The sequence below is a fragment of the Ambystoma mexicanum genome, chromosome 13 (assembly GCF_040938575.1).
Source record: "Ambystoma mexicanum isolate Mex_15411 chromosome 13, UKY_AmexF1_1, whole genome shotgun sequence".
In the NCBI taxonomy this organism is placed as follows: domain Eukaryota; kingdom Metazoa; phylum Chordata; class Amphibia; order Caudata; family Ambystomatidae; genus Ambystoma; species Ambystoma mexicanum.
In genome coordinates this window covers 355,732,474-355,746,738 of record NC_090938.1, presented here as the reverse complement: position 1 = coordinate 355,746,738, position 14,265 = coordinate 355,732,474, and the positions used below count along the sequence as shown (strand labels likewise).

At 38.0% G+C, this 14,265-nt stretch overlaps 1 protein-coding gene and 1 long non-coding RNA gene across 2 annotated transcripts; both read left to right on the top strand.

Annotated features, from left to right (window-relative positions):
- The first annotated feature begins 45 nt into the window (after window positions 1-45).
- LOC138520353 (uncharacterized) lies at window positions 46-7,066 on the top strand. The gene is made up of 6 exons (XM_069632768.1): window positions 46-74; window positions 411-513; window positions 2,588-2,820; window positions 3,561-3,719; window positions 6,110-6,170; window positions 6,941-7,066. The coding sequence occupies exons 1-6, from the start codon at window positions 46-48 to the stop codon at window positions 7,064-7,066; spliced, it is 711 nt and encodes a 236-aa protein (XP_069488869.1).
- Window positions 7,067-7,109: 43 nt separating this feature from the next.
- LOC138520142 (uncharacterized) lies at window positions 7,110-10,102 on the top strand. The gene is made up of 3 exons (XR_011282808.1): window positions 7,110-7,499; window positions 7,600-7,692; window positions 9,555-10,102. It is a non-coding gene; the product is annotated as an uncharacterized lncRNA (long non-coding RNA).
- The last annotated feature ends 4,163 nt before the right edge of the window (window positions 10,103-14,265 follow it).

Genomic DNA, 14,265 nt, shown 5'->3' with positions numbered 1-14,265 from the left:
AGGAGAATGATACAAATATTTGATTCTTTGGGAACATATCTAAATATGAATGAGGAGGAGATGGAAATCATTAGGTAAGAAAAATATTTTTTAAAATGTGATATTTTATTGTAATGGGTTATTTATAATGCACTTAATACCCACAGGTTTCTAAGCTATCCTCTCGAGATATTTAGGTTCAATGTTGTTAAATGTATAAGTGATGTATAAATGTTATGTATTGCAATTAAAGTTTGTCTTTATTAGAGGGGTATGAGTTTCAACTGTTACATTTTTTATATATGTAGTGTTCATGTTCATGAATGCATGATTTAACTGTGCCAGATGAAAACATTGTAAAATAAACATGGTACTAATATTTAAGTTATTAATACATGGTTGTTGTATTTTTCCTTTTTACTTTGATATAGCAATATTTTCAGTCACATATGGGATCTAAAGAAGTGGAAAATTGAGATCCCAACACAATGGATACAGAAGGACAGTGAGAGCTGTGGTGTTTTTGTCTGCACCGTAGGTCTAATATTATATTTGTAGATGTTTTTAAAACTTCATGTGATGTGTAACCTCAGTTATAGCTAGGGCTAGGCCATGCTTTAAGCGGCATATTTGAGTCATAGACCCAGACTCGATGCAAATGTGTTCATATTTAGTAAAAAGAAAGCTGACAGATTTCCCTTAACAAAGTTACATTAAATTACATCAGTTTTCTTTTGCAAGAATCTGTGATGAGTGCCAGTAACCTTGAAGTTAGAATGCTGCAGTCTTCTATTATAATAAAGCAGTTCCCTGCTCTCCAGGCTTTTCTGGGACAAGCACCAAGTGTTCTGATAAATAGTAAAAAAGAGATAGCAATATGAAGGAACTACAAAACCGCAGAAAGACTACATACCTCCCTCAACAGCTTTAAGCTGATGACGGCTAGAGATGAGCTAAGATAGTGAGTATGTGGAGTTTTGTCCCCTATTGATATCACATTGAGAAAGGTATTGAGGTATTGAAAGGGGAAGTGCTTTTAGGTGCTTCTATGAAGATTACCTAGCATTAATGGTGAGATGAGACCTTTATGAGGCAGGTCGATGTTTTTTGAGGACTATGATATCTTGGAGATGGTGGACAAGTCTTAAATCCTAAGAAGATGTAGCAGAAATGAGAGGCAATGACAATGATTGATGCTTTAGTGACTATTTTCATGTTAAGGGTGTTGTGCGTAGAGACCATTTGCCCATTATAGTAACAATGTTTCTTTATTATTTTTTTCTCATAATTAAAAGACTTATTTCATACATGAGAGTGTATGAAGCATTCATTAAGTGTTCATTACTCATTGTTTTATGATAAGCATTTGAACATGAACAACGTGTGGGGCATCTATTTAAATGTATTGTGTATTGATGTGTTATATATAGTACATGTTTTTTAGACACATATGAAGGGTTACTGGAAGGTGAGAGCAGTGGACTATCGATATAATATATGTGACTTTGGTAAACCCATCCTGGTCAGGTGAAAGAGATTAGCCGCCTACTGCAGGGGTTGTTTCCTACTCCCATTACTGATGCACAGTGACGTGTGTATGTTTTTCCATACCCCTACTGCTACCACATCCTCTGCTGGGGCGGTCTTGGACACTCCCCTGGGGGTGGAGGGAAGGCCTTGGAGGGTGGGGTGATAATAAACATGTTACATGGGCTTAACCGATAACCATTAATTAGTATTTTCATTAATAAACAACTGATACTACAATTCGAGGAATAGAAATGGCGTTAGAAGAACTATCGCAGGATAACCTATGCCACTTACGACGATATCATGCTTCATGTCTTATGACTATTCTGCAACAGCAAGTATGAGATATTAACCTTATTAGGAATGTAAGAATGAAGTGTGCTTGTATGTGTGTCCATTATATCTATGGTTGAGGACTAGGCTTCCTTCTGCCACTCTGGATATTGAATGGGGGAGTGGTGTGTGTTGCAGATTCACCGGGGTGGAGGAGTGGAAATAAATTCAGTGGGTGATCTTGGCCTTCCCAATTAGCTTCCTGATTCCAAATCTGTAAGCATATTTTCTCGTCCATTCTGGTTTATCATCTGTTGGGAATGAGTGATTATGGGAGACAAATTGTCCAACCTTTTTCCTAGAGTAGGTGTCCTGGCTGGGTAACTTAGGGAATCCACAGTCTACCTTCTCCAGTGCCAGCATACCAGTGTGGGTGGCAGCGGCAGCCCCCCAGCTCCCAGGGTCGTCCTTGTCCCATTTGTAACCCTTAAGCATGAGAATTGGTTAATGAGCTTGATGATTTAAGCCAAGCTCCTGAGCGTAATGTTTATATATTAGCACCATAAAGTACTTATCTGTTGCCATGAAAGATTCAAAAATATAATTATAGCCAAATTAAGCAGTTGCAGTCTTTCTGAAACTTGTTTACAGTTTGTTACATTATAATCTATATACTGTATACTATATATGTAACGACATTATATTTTGTGGGGAGTGTTGCTTTTAATTCAATATGATGTCGGGAAGTACAGTTTGTTGTCAAGTGGCTTTTACATTTTTTATATTAACTAAATATATATTGTAGGAAATACAAAACAGAAATGTAACTTCTGTTCACGAAGAGAGTAAACTGAGCAATGTGGTGTTAAAGTCAACTGAGGATGCAGTAGGAAATAGACCAACTTTAATTGCTCAAGCAGAATTAATTTTGCAACCACTGAAAGAAGAGAGGAAGCCAAAAATAGTATCTGGCACTGAATGTATGGCAGCTGCACACATGGCCTGCATTTATCAAGAAAATGAAACTTCAAAAAATAAGTAAGACATTTAATAAATCAGAATTCCTATTAATGTAAGTAGTGTAAATATTTTCATTAGGTGACTTTTGAGAGCAAATTAAAGTGTACTATATGATATATTTTAGAACAACAAAAGGTTTTCGAAAATGTAATGTGCATCAAGTGATGTTATGTTAATTAGCTTTCATACTGTGCACCTCACCACCTTATGGTCTTAAAGCATTGCAACCTTGTCAGTGTGAATGAACTATGTCACCGCCCAGGGTGCAAAGCAGACCGTGGTCTGTGGGGTGAGAAGGAAATGAGGATACAGGCAAGAAGGAATTGGAAACAGTGGGGTAAAGTCGATGATAAACCATAAGACAAAGGTGACAAAGGGAAGGGAGGATAACATGGGCAATGGCTGGAAACACTAGCTGGGATGCATGTACCATAGGATGGGTTTAGATCGTATGGAGATGAAAAAACGTAAGGAACTATCCATAATGGTCAAATCCTGATGTGAAATACATTGTTAGCTACCGAAGGTAACCTTGGTAGAGAGGTTGCATTGCATGTAATGTTATCCAACATGCTGTTGTTCAAGGTTTATACTACTATGGTGCATTTTCACAGGTGCTTGATGTACAAATGTTATCCTTTGTAATACCATTGCTAAATAGTATGTAAAATACATTTGGAATTGACTTCAAATGTTGCACATTATACCAGTAATGGTTGATGGTTAACTTATATTTTTCTATGTATTTCCATGTGTAGGTCATTGTACCCCAAAGAACAAACACTTCAGTGGATTGAATGCGAGAAGTGCAAAAAGTGGTTGCATTTGGACTGTACAGATTTAGCAGTAACTGGGAATATTTTGGACATGAAATTTCACTGTGGTTGTCACAAAAAATTTCCATTACCATTGGAGAGGTTAATATTGCGGTATAATATTATATTGTGTAAACATATATATATATATATATATTGATGTATCAAAATGGTGATGTTTGTTGATATTTATATGGCCCATTTCTGAGGTGTTGCAAACAGATATGGATAAAGGAAAGAAGACCCATTTTTTCATTATCCGTTCGATCACAACATAATCTTTGTGGTGTATACATATGTATATATTGTACAAGAATGTCTAAAATAATGAGCTGAAAATAATGTGGGTGCTACAGCTTGAATAGTTTAGTAAAGAGAGAAGATGCATGCAGGACACAAATTGATCACAAACCTTAATTAAAACTGAAGTACAGGTAATTGACCTGTTTAGTCTTGGTAAACCAAACAGTAAGCAATTACAGACAAAACTGCAATTGCGGATAATGGAATACTTTTAAAGTATGACACGGTTAACAGTGCCATGTCATGCATTAATAATGACACGTTTTCTATCCTGTGCTTTGTCAGAAATGGAATTACAAAAGATGAAGACATTTGAACAGAAGAGCTACTAAGTTATTTTTTATAAAGTAGTTACACCATAAGTTGAATTCAGTTCTTATTTGGCACTTTATGCTTTGCAGTGCTGCGAAGACAAGTGCCACTCACCGGGTGGTAATCCTGGTGATACTGCAGAACCTGGCCCGTGACTTGATAGTAGAGCCCTTAGTTAGACCTAAACCAAGGGCCTCCTCTCTGTTGAGGGAAAATAACTCTTTTTAGCAATATGTCCCAAGACTGTTCAGAACAGACAGTGAAGGAGACCGATCGCTCAAAAGAGCGGGAACACACACCGCTATAGACACCGGCTGTAAAGGAAACAACAAGGTTTTGCTATCAGATAATGATAATGGGTAAAACAGAGATATATCACAAATAATAATACCTGCACTAAATAGCAGCTAAATCTTCTATGTAACCTGACCCTGAGGACAGAGATAACAATGAGAAAGTGGTAAGCTCAACTAAACAGAACAGGGTCAATGAATGTCTGGTAGCTAGGAATGAGCCTATAGTCTTACCGTGTGAAAGGCGTATGAAGAATTTAAGAAGGATATGAGAAAGTCCACAACGACTGGTGCAAAACAACAAATAGTTAAGGTTAGTAAGGGGACTAACCCTGACGGCACGCGGATCACACTAGAGTCGGGGTGGTGCACGTCCCTGCAGAGCGTTCTCGTGCACGAGGAAAAGGTAAGTATCAGGCGGGTAAGAGAACACAACCAGACTTGTAGGTGACAAGGATAACAGTAAAGTAAAGTGTAAACACGGAAAGAAAGTATGAGGTTACCCAGGTAAAGAAATACTTGCGATGTGGCAGAAACCGCAGCAGAGGAGGAATGTCCAAAGCCAATCCGTTTAACAACTCAGGTCCGGTACACAGGAAGGAGAGACCAGTGACAAATACAGATTCAAGGAGAGTAGTCCATGGGCAGGCTGAAGGTCCGGTACACAGGAAGGAGAGACCGGTGACAAATGCAGATTCGAGGAGAGTAGTCAGTAGACAGGCTGAAGGTTCGGTACACAGGAAGACTGATTATAACAAGGAAGTACAAAAGGTGAGAAAAGGACTACCGCGGTTATGGAACAACCGGGAACTTGTAAAGAAGGAGGAACCAGTTACGGAATCCTCAATAGCAGGCAAAGTTTACTACAAGGAAACAAGGTTCTGAACAAAACCACTGTAATAACTTTGATAGGAAGCAAACTTCTGCATTACGTAGAACGTGAAATACGAGTCAATGCGAGGCTCCACGTTTCCCATTGGATGAAACAACCCGGAAGCGCAAGAATGATGGGAAACTTAGTTCTTCCACATTACAACGCATATTGCTGTAACCTCCAGCTTCTATGAAATGGGGCCGCAAAGCGCTGTATTCTGTGAGATAGAAATGTGCCATGTCTGGCTGAACGGCTCCAGACATGATAACGGGTAAGTGTTGATGTCCCAGGAGGTGATCCCAGGAGGGGCCGGCGCTCCCCGTATCATAACAACAAGCTTGTTGGCCATGTGCTATTGTCCCAGCGCAGTTAAATTGTTTAGCATTGACATGGCATTGGTGGTATAAACTGATTCTAGTGCGATGTAACAAATAGTATGTAAATATTTTATTTAACCATTAAATGTGGATGATAATTCATGGTATTAGATCACCGTTTGTATGGATTACAAAGAGAGAAGAGAATTATTAAGAATAAAGTTCATAGTGAAATGTCTTTCGAACCCTGGACATACTAATGTAAACATATATGGAATATGTACTTGCTTTAAAGCTTGTAGCTGGAATCTGATTATTGAAATGCATTTATCTATCACTATGAAATAAGAAATGTCTCAGAAATATATTGATTTGCAAATTCAATTTTACAAGGCTAAAAGAAAAACTTGAAAATGAAGGCATAAAGAATTTACTGAACAAAGATGAAATAAAGGCATGTATAAAAGAATTGTCATATTCATTGCTTAAGTATTGGAATTGTTTGAAAAGTGTACTGTAAATGTTGATTAAAAGTAAAAATAAGATAGTTATTTTCTACATGCAAAGAAATGTACTTTACTGATATAGTAGATTTTAATTATTTTAAAAAAGAATTAATCTCAATATGATAGCTGTATTTCACACTTCCTTGAACATTAATATTTTGGGAGGACAAGCAAAACAGTCAGTCCTCAATGTTTTCACAGCAATTACATGGATCCAGTCTTTTCTTACCAATTGTTCTAAACAAATCAGTGTCGGTCCCTACTTATCTCAAGCGCATGCCATGAGATGTGATGCCTAACAGGGTTAAACCCTTTCTACCATCCACAAATTGATCTTTTACATGAAACTGAGGTATCCTTATTTAATAATGCAATAACCTTATTATGGTTGACTTAAAAGGGGGTGATGAAACCACCTGTCAAAATACTTACTAGTCTCTGTTATAGAGTGAAGCACTCTAACTCATTAAAGATCAATAAAAGCAAATCCAAAATGTTTGCGGAAAATGAAAAGCCTAAAAGTTGAAGAACCCTCTGCTGGACAACCTCCTTGGGTAACTTGCGAAAACAGAAATGTGTTGTTAAGAACCTAGGCATTTATATTGATTTTAAGCTACCTTAAAGAGTCAAACCTCACCAATAACTAAATTATGCATCGCGTTAATAGGAAACATCTGATATATCCTTCAGTTTCTATCTCTTTTTTCTCTCTCTCCAGTTAATGGTTATAAACTCCATCTGCTCTCATGTGGAATATGGAAACTCCTGCTACCTTGGGGTTCCCAAAATACGCTATCACTCTACTTCAGAGAGTGCAAAACAGAGCTGCAAGATTGATAATTAAACTTAATAAAGATGACCATGCCAATCAAGCGCCACATAATATTACACATGAACAAAATATGATTTTCTAATACATTGCAGTACAATTTGTATCGGAGACTGTGAAATAATGAAATTGCTGGTTGTGAAAACCACAGTCTGTTTTGTTAATGAATGTTTATGAAGAATACAGGTATATTTAAATTGCAAACTGAGGTAGACCACCTCTTAATGTGATGACAAATGATGGGGGTGTAGACTGTGAATGATAACTGTTAACAAATGTGAAACCTAACCAAAATTCTATGTTCTTTTATCTTAAACAGGAACATGCATCTAATATTATCAAAGGTAGAAAGAAATCAAACCGAATGTTTCTCTTCTCAAATCCAACATATATGCCAAAATTAAAACAGGAACTGAAAATGAGGATGACTATATTCAGCGAAAGTGATGTGAGTAAAAAACGTTATTGTTTTGAAAAACCCTTTGTCTTGTAATTGTTAAAATAACCCCTAACTGAGAATTAGTTAAATGTACTATATTTTATTGTAGACAAGAAGTTTGATGGAAGCAATTAAAAAAGCTCTGACATTTTCATTGTCCTGTAGAAATACATCACTCATGGTCGATGTGTTAATACCAGAGGTAAGGTGATACATGAATGTAAAATAATTAACCACAGCTTTTTATTAAAAAACTGTCAAAGCTTTCTTAAAAAATGCCTAGGATGATTGGGGTGGTGCCGTGTGTGGGCAGTTACCTGCTGTATTGTTTTATCCCAACCGAGAGAGGAGTTGCCTCCCCCAATTCCATTCAGGTGCCTAGGAGAGCCTATTTCAGCTATTGAGTTACTGGTACCTGCCAAGACTGATAAACAATCATTTGGCATAGATAAGTTCCCTGTATTGATGTATGCCAGAAATGTAATGCTCATCTCCTTGACTCCATCAGTACTACGAAAACAATTCCATTTACATTTGATGGCCATGGACTGATGCTGAATCGTTCAAAAACAAAGTGCATGGTGTTTAGGCCACCAAGAAGCAAGTACGTGAAGCAAACAATTCAGATCGAGGGAAATACAATCAAACAGGTCAAATCCTCTGACTGTTTCTGCCTGAGGCTCACACACTGGAAAGTAGTCCAGCCCGACTGAGAAAGCTATTTTTAGGCAGATACAGCTGAACCATAAAAAGGGTTATGGGTGGCAGCCCTTAGGCCTGTAATTGATATCTATAAGCTCCCTTGGTGCAAGCATGTGAAAAACTGCTTAATTGAACTAGGCTGCCAGCAGCTTTGGACAAACTCACATAACATCATTCGGCAGGGATAGACGAACAATGACACATGAAATCCACCAGAAGACACAGGAGGATGTTATTGCCATGGGAGAGGGATTCCGCTCAATAGGTTTGTACTGGGACTCAAATTGTCCAATGGTTATGAACAGTATCTGGACTGACATGGTCCTGAGTTAGCAAGGGCGCTCTTGGTTAGATTTACATGTGAAAATGTACCACTAGCTTTGAGTACTCACTGCTGGGGATTGAAAATGACAGATGCATATCCTCAATGCACAAATATCAGAGAGGTAGGGTTGAAAGACTGGCTGCATAACGCTGCTATGTTCTAGGCCGCTTTGTTGATCTCAAGCCGCCCCTTTGCACTTTTGAGGGACATGTGCACCAACCACCCCACTATGCTGACACCGACACACTCCCATCCACACCCATGCCATGCCGCCAACCTCCAAAGACAATTACCTGTTTTAAGCCAGCACTCCGTTGTGGACGCATGTCACACTCTTGTCTGTCTGTGAGTCTTTTCATGGCATTGTTGTGAGTGTTGCATTTCCCCTAGCAGTCTGCAGGCCATATTCAGGTTATTTGTATGTTTACAATGTTTATTTATTTATTCAAATTTGTAGAGCGCACGTCAGCCCGGGGGCATCGTGGCGCTTGTTACAGACAATGTCTTAGTTACATAGGATACAATATTTGCATACAAATACAATATTTACAGTAGACATTTACATGGAATCCTGAGGGTTTCATGTTATTTTGCAAGGAATGCGGTTTTCAGTTTCCTGCGAAAAATAGCGAGTGAGTTTTCCGCTCTGATGTTTGCAGGAAGAGCGTTCCATGTCTTGGCTACAATGTAGGGGAAACCTAGACCTCCGGCTTTGGCTTTTTTGATGCTTGGGATGCAGAGTAGGTTGGAGTATTTCGTTGTGGTGGGACGGGAGGAGGATGGTTTGAAGATGGTTTCTGATAGATAGGACGGGGCGGAGAGGGAGAGGCATTTGTGAGTGAGTGTGAGAATTTTGAGAGTGATCCGCTCTTTGACCGGGAGCCATTGGGCTGAGTGCCTGGCATGGGTGATATGCTCTCTTCTTGGGATACTAAGAGCGGCCCGGAGAGCATTGTTCTGTGCTATCATGTTACACAATTGATGATCAGTTAAAGTAATAGTGACCGAAATGTGGCATTTTGTTTACTTTTGTGCAGATGACAATCAAAATTCTCCAAAAATGTGAAGGACTGAACCGCTATGAAGCTGAACGTATGCTGATCTGTGGATGCACTTTAATTTGTGGAGAAGACGAATAAAAAGAAAAGTAGTAAAAGAAGTTACTATTTATTATTGGTAGCACAGTTTAATTAGACCTTTGCAGGTCAAGTGGTGGTATGTAAACCATTGACTAAGCTGTGATGGTCATGCTCTGCTGAGACGACATTAATAAACGTGATATATATACATTCTACGTAATGTTTTTACGGTTCATTTGCACTATCATTGCACTATTATATTTGTTATATTTATTTAAATAATAATTATTGTACATTACATTGAGTTGTCATAAGATGTGAGAGTCATGCTCTCGTGAAAATAAATATTTAAAATTGGGGTGTCATGTATATAATGTATATATATACATACATATATATATATACATATATAATTGTTAAATACAATGCTGTTATGGTTTGTTTGCACTATTATATTTGTTTTATTATCTATTTATGTATTTAAATAATAAATAATTTTACTTTAATTGAGTTGGTGCAGTTTGATATTCATTCATGTTTACTAGAAGTATACAGAAAATTGATTGTTGAAACGGCCAAGAAAACAGTAAACTAATCCACTGTAACAAGCGTTTATTGCGAGCATTTCAGTAAAAGATTAAAAATAAAAATGTTCTGCATTTTCAGTTGAGATTCTCATTTTAGATAAGTGATTAGTGAGGTGGGGTAGCAACTCTCGCTGCTGGGATCTACAGGTTGCCGGTTCGAATCCCAGAAAGGCCAATTTAAAGTTTCAACCTTCTGAGACAGACAAATGAGTAACAACTTTGGTTGGGTGATTTTGTAGGCAAATATGTTTTATGTAAAGCGGTTATAACACATCATTATTGTAAGTTTGAAAGCAGAGGCAGCCTTATGATAAGGTGAATAGAAATTAAGACAATGAATTAGAAAAATAAGCACACGATTAGCATCTAGATCAGCTAATATGCCATAAATTAATAACAATTACAAGGGCCACATTAATCTTAATATATGATTATTGTATGCAAGAAAAGATAATTTAGTAGGAACAAGGAAAGGTTTAAATTAGAGACGACCAGTTTAAAAAAAAAGTAATTAGAAATTAAACAGAAGGTTATAACAAGGAAACATGCTTTCAAATTAATAATACAACTGAGACTATGGTAAAGTGACCATTGTTATTATGAGATGGACATTTTAATAAGAAATGTACGCCTTTCATCCTGTGTACAATACATAACAGATTTCATTTAATACAATTTGGATGATGCTTAATTAAAATAAACATTTTTAAATATTGAAAAAAGAATGAACTATGTAGTTGAAGACAACTGCAGAATGTTTGAAGGCCTCCTTTCTCTGCTTTACTCGCTGTCAGAGGATTCTACTTATACTCAGGCCATATTGTGTCATGCACAGGAGATAGACAGCTAGCAGCCGCAAGGTGACGTACAGGCTTTTTATTATTAAATTAAATGTATAACGTCTCTCAATGGTCGTGAGGCTATTTCTTCACTTGTTTAATGTCTTTGATTGATTCACGGTGCGTCACCCGTTCTCAACTCTCATGCTGGACTTCCTTTGCATCTTGTACTCGTGGTGGCCCTGAATCATGCTGTTTCCATCTTCATCTTGTATCCTGGCTTGCAACATTATGTGTTACTACTGACTTCTGCAATTGTATTCGCTCTCCTCTCTTGCTTCTCCACTCTTTTTGACTGCTTACTCTCTGTTCTCTCCTCCCCTCCCCCTCCCTTTTCCTATCTCCTCCCCTCCTCCCCTTACTTTTTTCTATGCACTTACTCTATCAGAATTGTCCATGGACCTACTATGATAGCAACCTCGTCTGTCGCTCCCCTATCCCCTTACTGTTGCCCCTCCTCCCTCCAGCACTATCTGAAACATTGTCAGGCCTAGTACGATAGTCACTTGTTTTGTTCCTCCCCTCCCTTTCTGCACCCCTCTCCCTCACCTTTTGTTTTCCTCCGGCTCTACCAGAAATGGCGTCAGGCCTAGTACGGTAGTCGCCTGTCTGTTTCCATTTCCTTCCCACTCTCCCCCTCCCTTTCTTATCTATGTCTTAGCATTTGCACTATCTGAAATGTCGTCAGGCCAAGTACGATAGTTAATTTCACATCATTAATGTTCATGGCCTGTAAGAATGTCGTTGTATTTTACCTTGGTCCCTTTCTTGCCTTGAAGCGCTTTGAAACACATTGTGTATAGGCGCTATATAAATAAACTATCATATCATATCATATCATTTGAAGTCATTTAAACAGTACATTTTACATCACCTAGTGGCATGCTGGAGTTCCAAGTGCTTTCAAACATTCAATTGCTGGAAGGTATGAAACATAAGACAAGAGACTAAGAGGTGAGATGCCTGAAGTAATTTTGAAGCAATGAAAACACTGATTTGAAGGAGATATAAGACATATCTAGGTGGCATGCCACGTTAGAATTGACATTGAAAAGAGACTGTTGAGCCCTGCTGTTTGAATAGGTCATAAGAACTGGCACCAGACATTTCCAAATAAAGCATTGATGCAACTGTAGAACTGCAGACTACAGTGCATGAGGTTGTAAGTTCTAGACAGCTGTCAGAATCTGCATTTTTTTTTTATTTGATTTATTAACATCGCAAAAGGATTGTGAGGCTTTTAACTCACTTGTTTAATGTCTTAAAAGTCATTTAAACAGTAAATTTGACATCAGATAGTCCCGAGAGGGGTGACATGCTGTGGCATGCTGGAGTTCCAAGTGCTTCCAAACATTCAATTGCTGAAAGGTATGAAACATAAGACAAGAGACTAAGAGGTGAGATGCCTGAAGTAATTTTGAAGCAATGAAAACACTGATTTGAAGGAGATATAAGACATATCTAGGTGGCATGCCATGTTAGAATTGACACTAAAAAGGGACTGTTGGGCCCTGCTGTTTGAATAGGTCATAAGAACTAGCACCAGCCATTTTTGACATAAAGCATTGGTGTAACTTTAGAACTGCAGACTACAGTGCATGAGGTTGAAAGTTCTAGGCAGCTGTCAGCATCCCCATTTTTTTTTATTTTTTATTTGATTTATTAACATCGCAAAAGGATTGTGAGGCTTTTAACTCACTTGTTTAATGTGTAAAAAGTCATTTAAACAGTAAATTTGACATCAGCTAGTCCCGAGAGGGGTGACATGCTGTGGCATGCTGGAGTTCCAAGTGCTTCCAAACATTCAATTGCTGAAAGGTATGAAACATAAGACAAGAGACTAAGAGGTGAGATGCCTGAAGTAATTTTGAAGCAATGAAAACACTGATTTGAAGGAGATATAAGACATACCTAGGTGGCATGCCATGTTAGAATTGACACTGAAAAGGGACTGTTGGGCCCTGCCGTTTGAATAGGTCATAAGAACTAGCACCAGCCATTTTCAACATAAGGCATTGGTGTAACTGTAGAACTGCAGACTACAGTGCATGAGGTTGAAAGTTCTAGGCAGCTGTCAGAATCCACATTTTTTTTTTTTAAATTTGATTTATTAACATCGCAAAAGGATTGTGAGGCTTTTAACTCACTTGTTTAATGTCTAAAAAGTTATTTAAACAGTAAATTTGACATCAGCTAGTCCCGAGAGGGGTGACATGCTGTGGCATGCTGGAGTTCCAAGTGCTTCCAAACATTTAATTGCTGAAAGGTATGAAACATAAGACAAGAGACTAAGAGGTGAGATGCCTGAAGTAATTTTGAAGCAATGAAAACACTGATTTGAAGGAGCTATAAGACATATCTAGGTGGCATGCCACTTTAGAATTGACACTGAAAAGGGACTGTTGGGCCCTGCTCTTTGAATAGGTCATAAGAACTAGCACCAGACATTTCCTATAGGAAGCTTTGGCGCAACTGTAGAACTGCAGACTACAGTGAATGAGGTTGAAAGTTCTAGGCAGCTGTCAGAATCCACATTTTTTTTTAATTATTTGATTTATTAACATCGCAAAAGGATTGTGAGGCTTTTTACTCACTTGTTTAATGTCTTAAAAGTCATTTAAACAGCAAATTTGACATCAGCTAGTACCGAGATTGGTGACATGCTGTGGCATGATAAGTACTTAAACTATGCATTTGCTGAAAGTGTTTCAATATAAAACAATCCCACAATGATTGAGAGGGTATTTTTCACTTGTACAATATGTTTGAACTCCTTAAAACTGCACATTTTCCATCAGCCAGTCCAGAGACTGGTGGCATGCTGTGGCACGCTGTGGCATGTGCCACATGTCACATTCGGCTCCTACCCCTTCTCCTCACACACGTACTAGCACAAAAATGCACTACAACTGCAGAACCTGCTGCCTCCTGAGCGCACCCTTGCATTTCATACTCCCATAATCACACTACACATTGCTAACATGCAAACTTCAACTCACCATCATAAAACAAGTTCAAACACAGGCAAAACGCACACATGCAAAATTTGCACTCCCAAAATTTGCATATTCCCAAAATGCATATCACATTAAACATGAAAGTGATTAATAATTCCCAAAACGCATAATATAGGTTACCTCCAATAATTCAAACATTTCTGCATTTCTAAACTCCCAAAATGTTGTGGATTATGCTTCAACTTCGATTAAATATGCAACGTCATCATATAAGCAAGCTTCATAT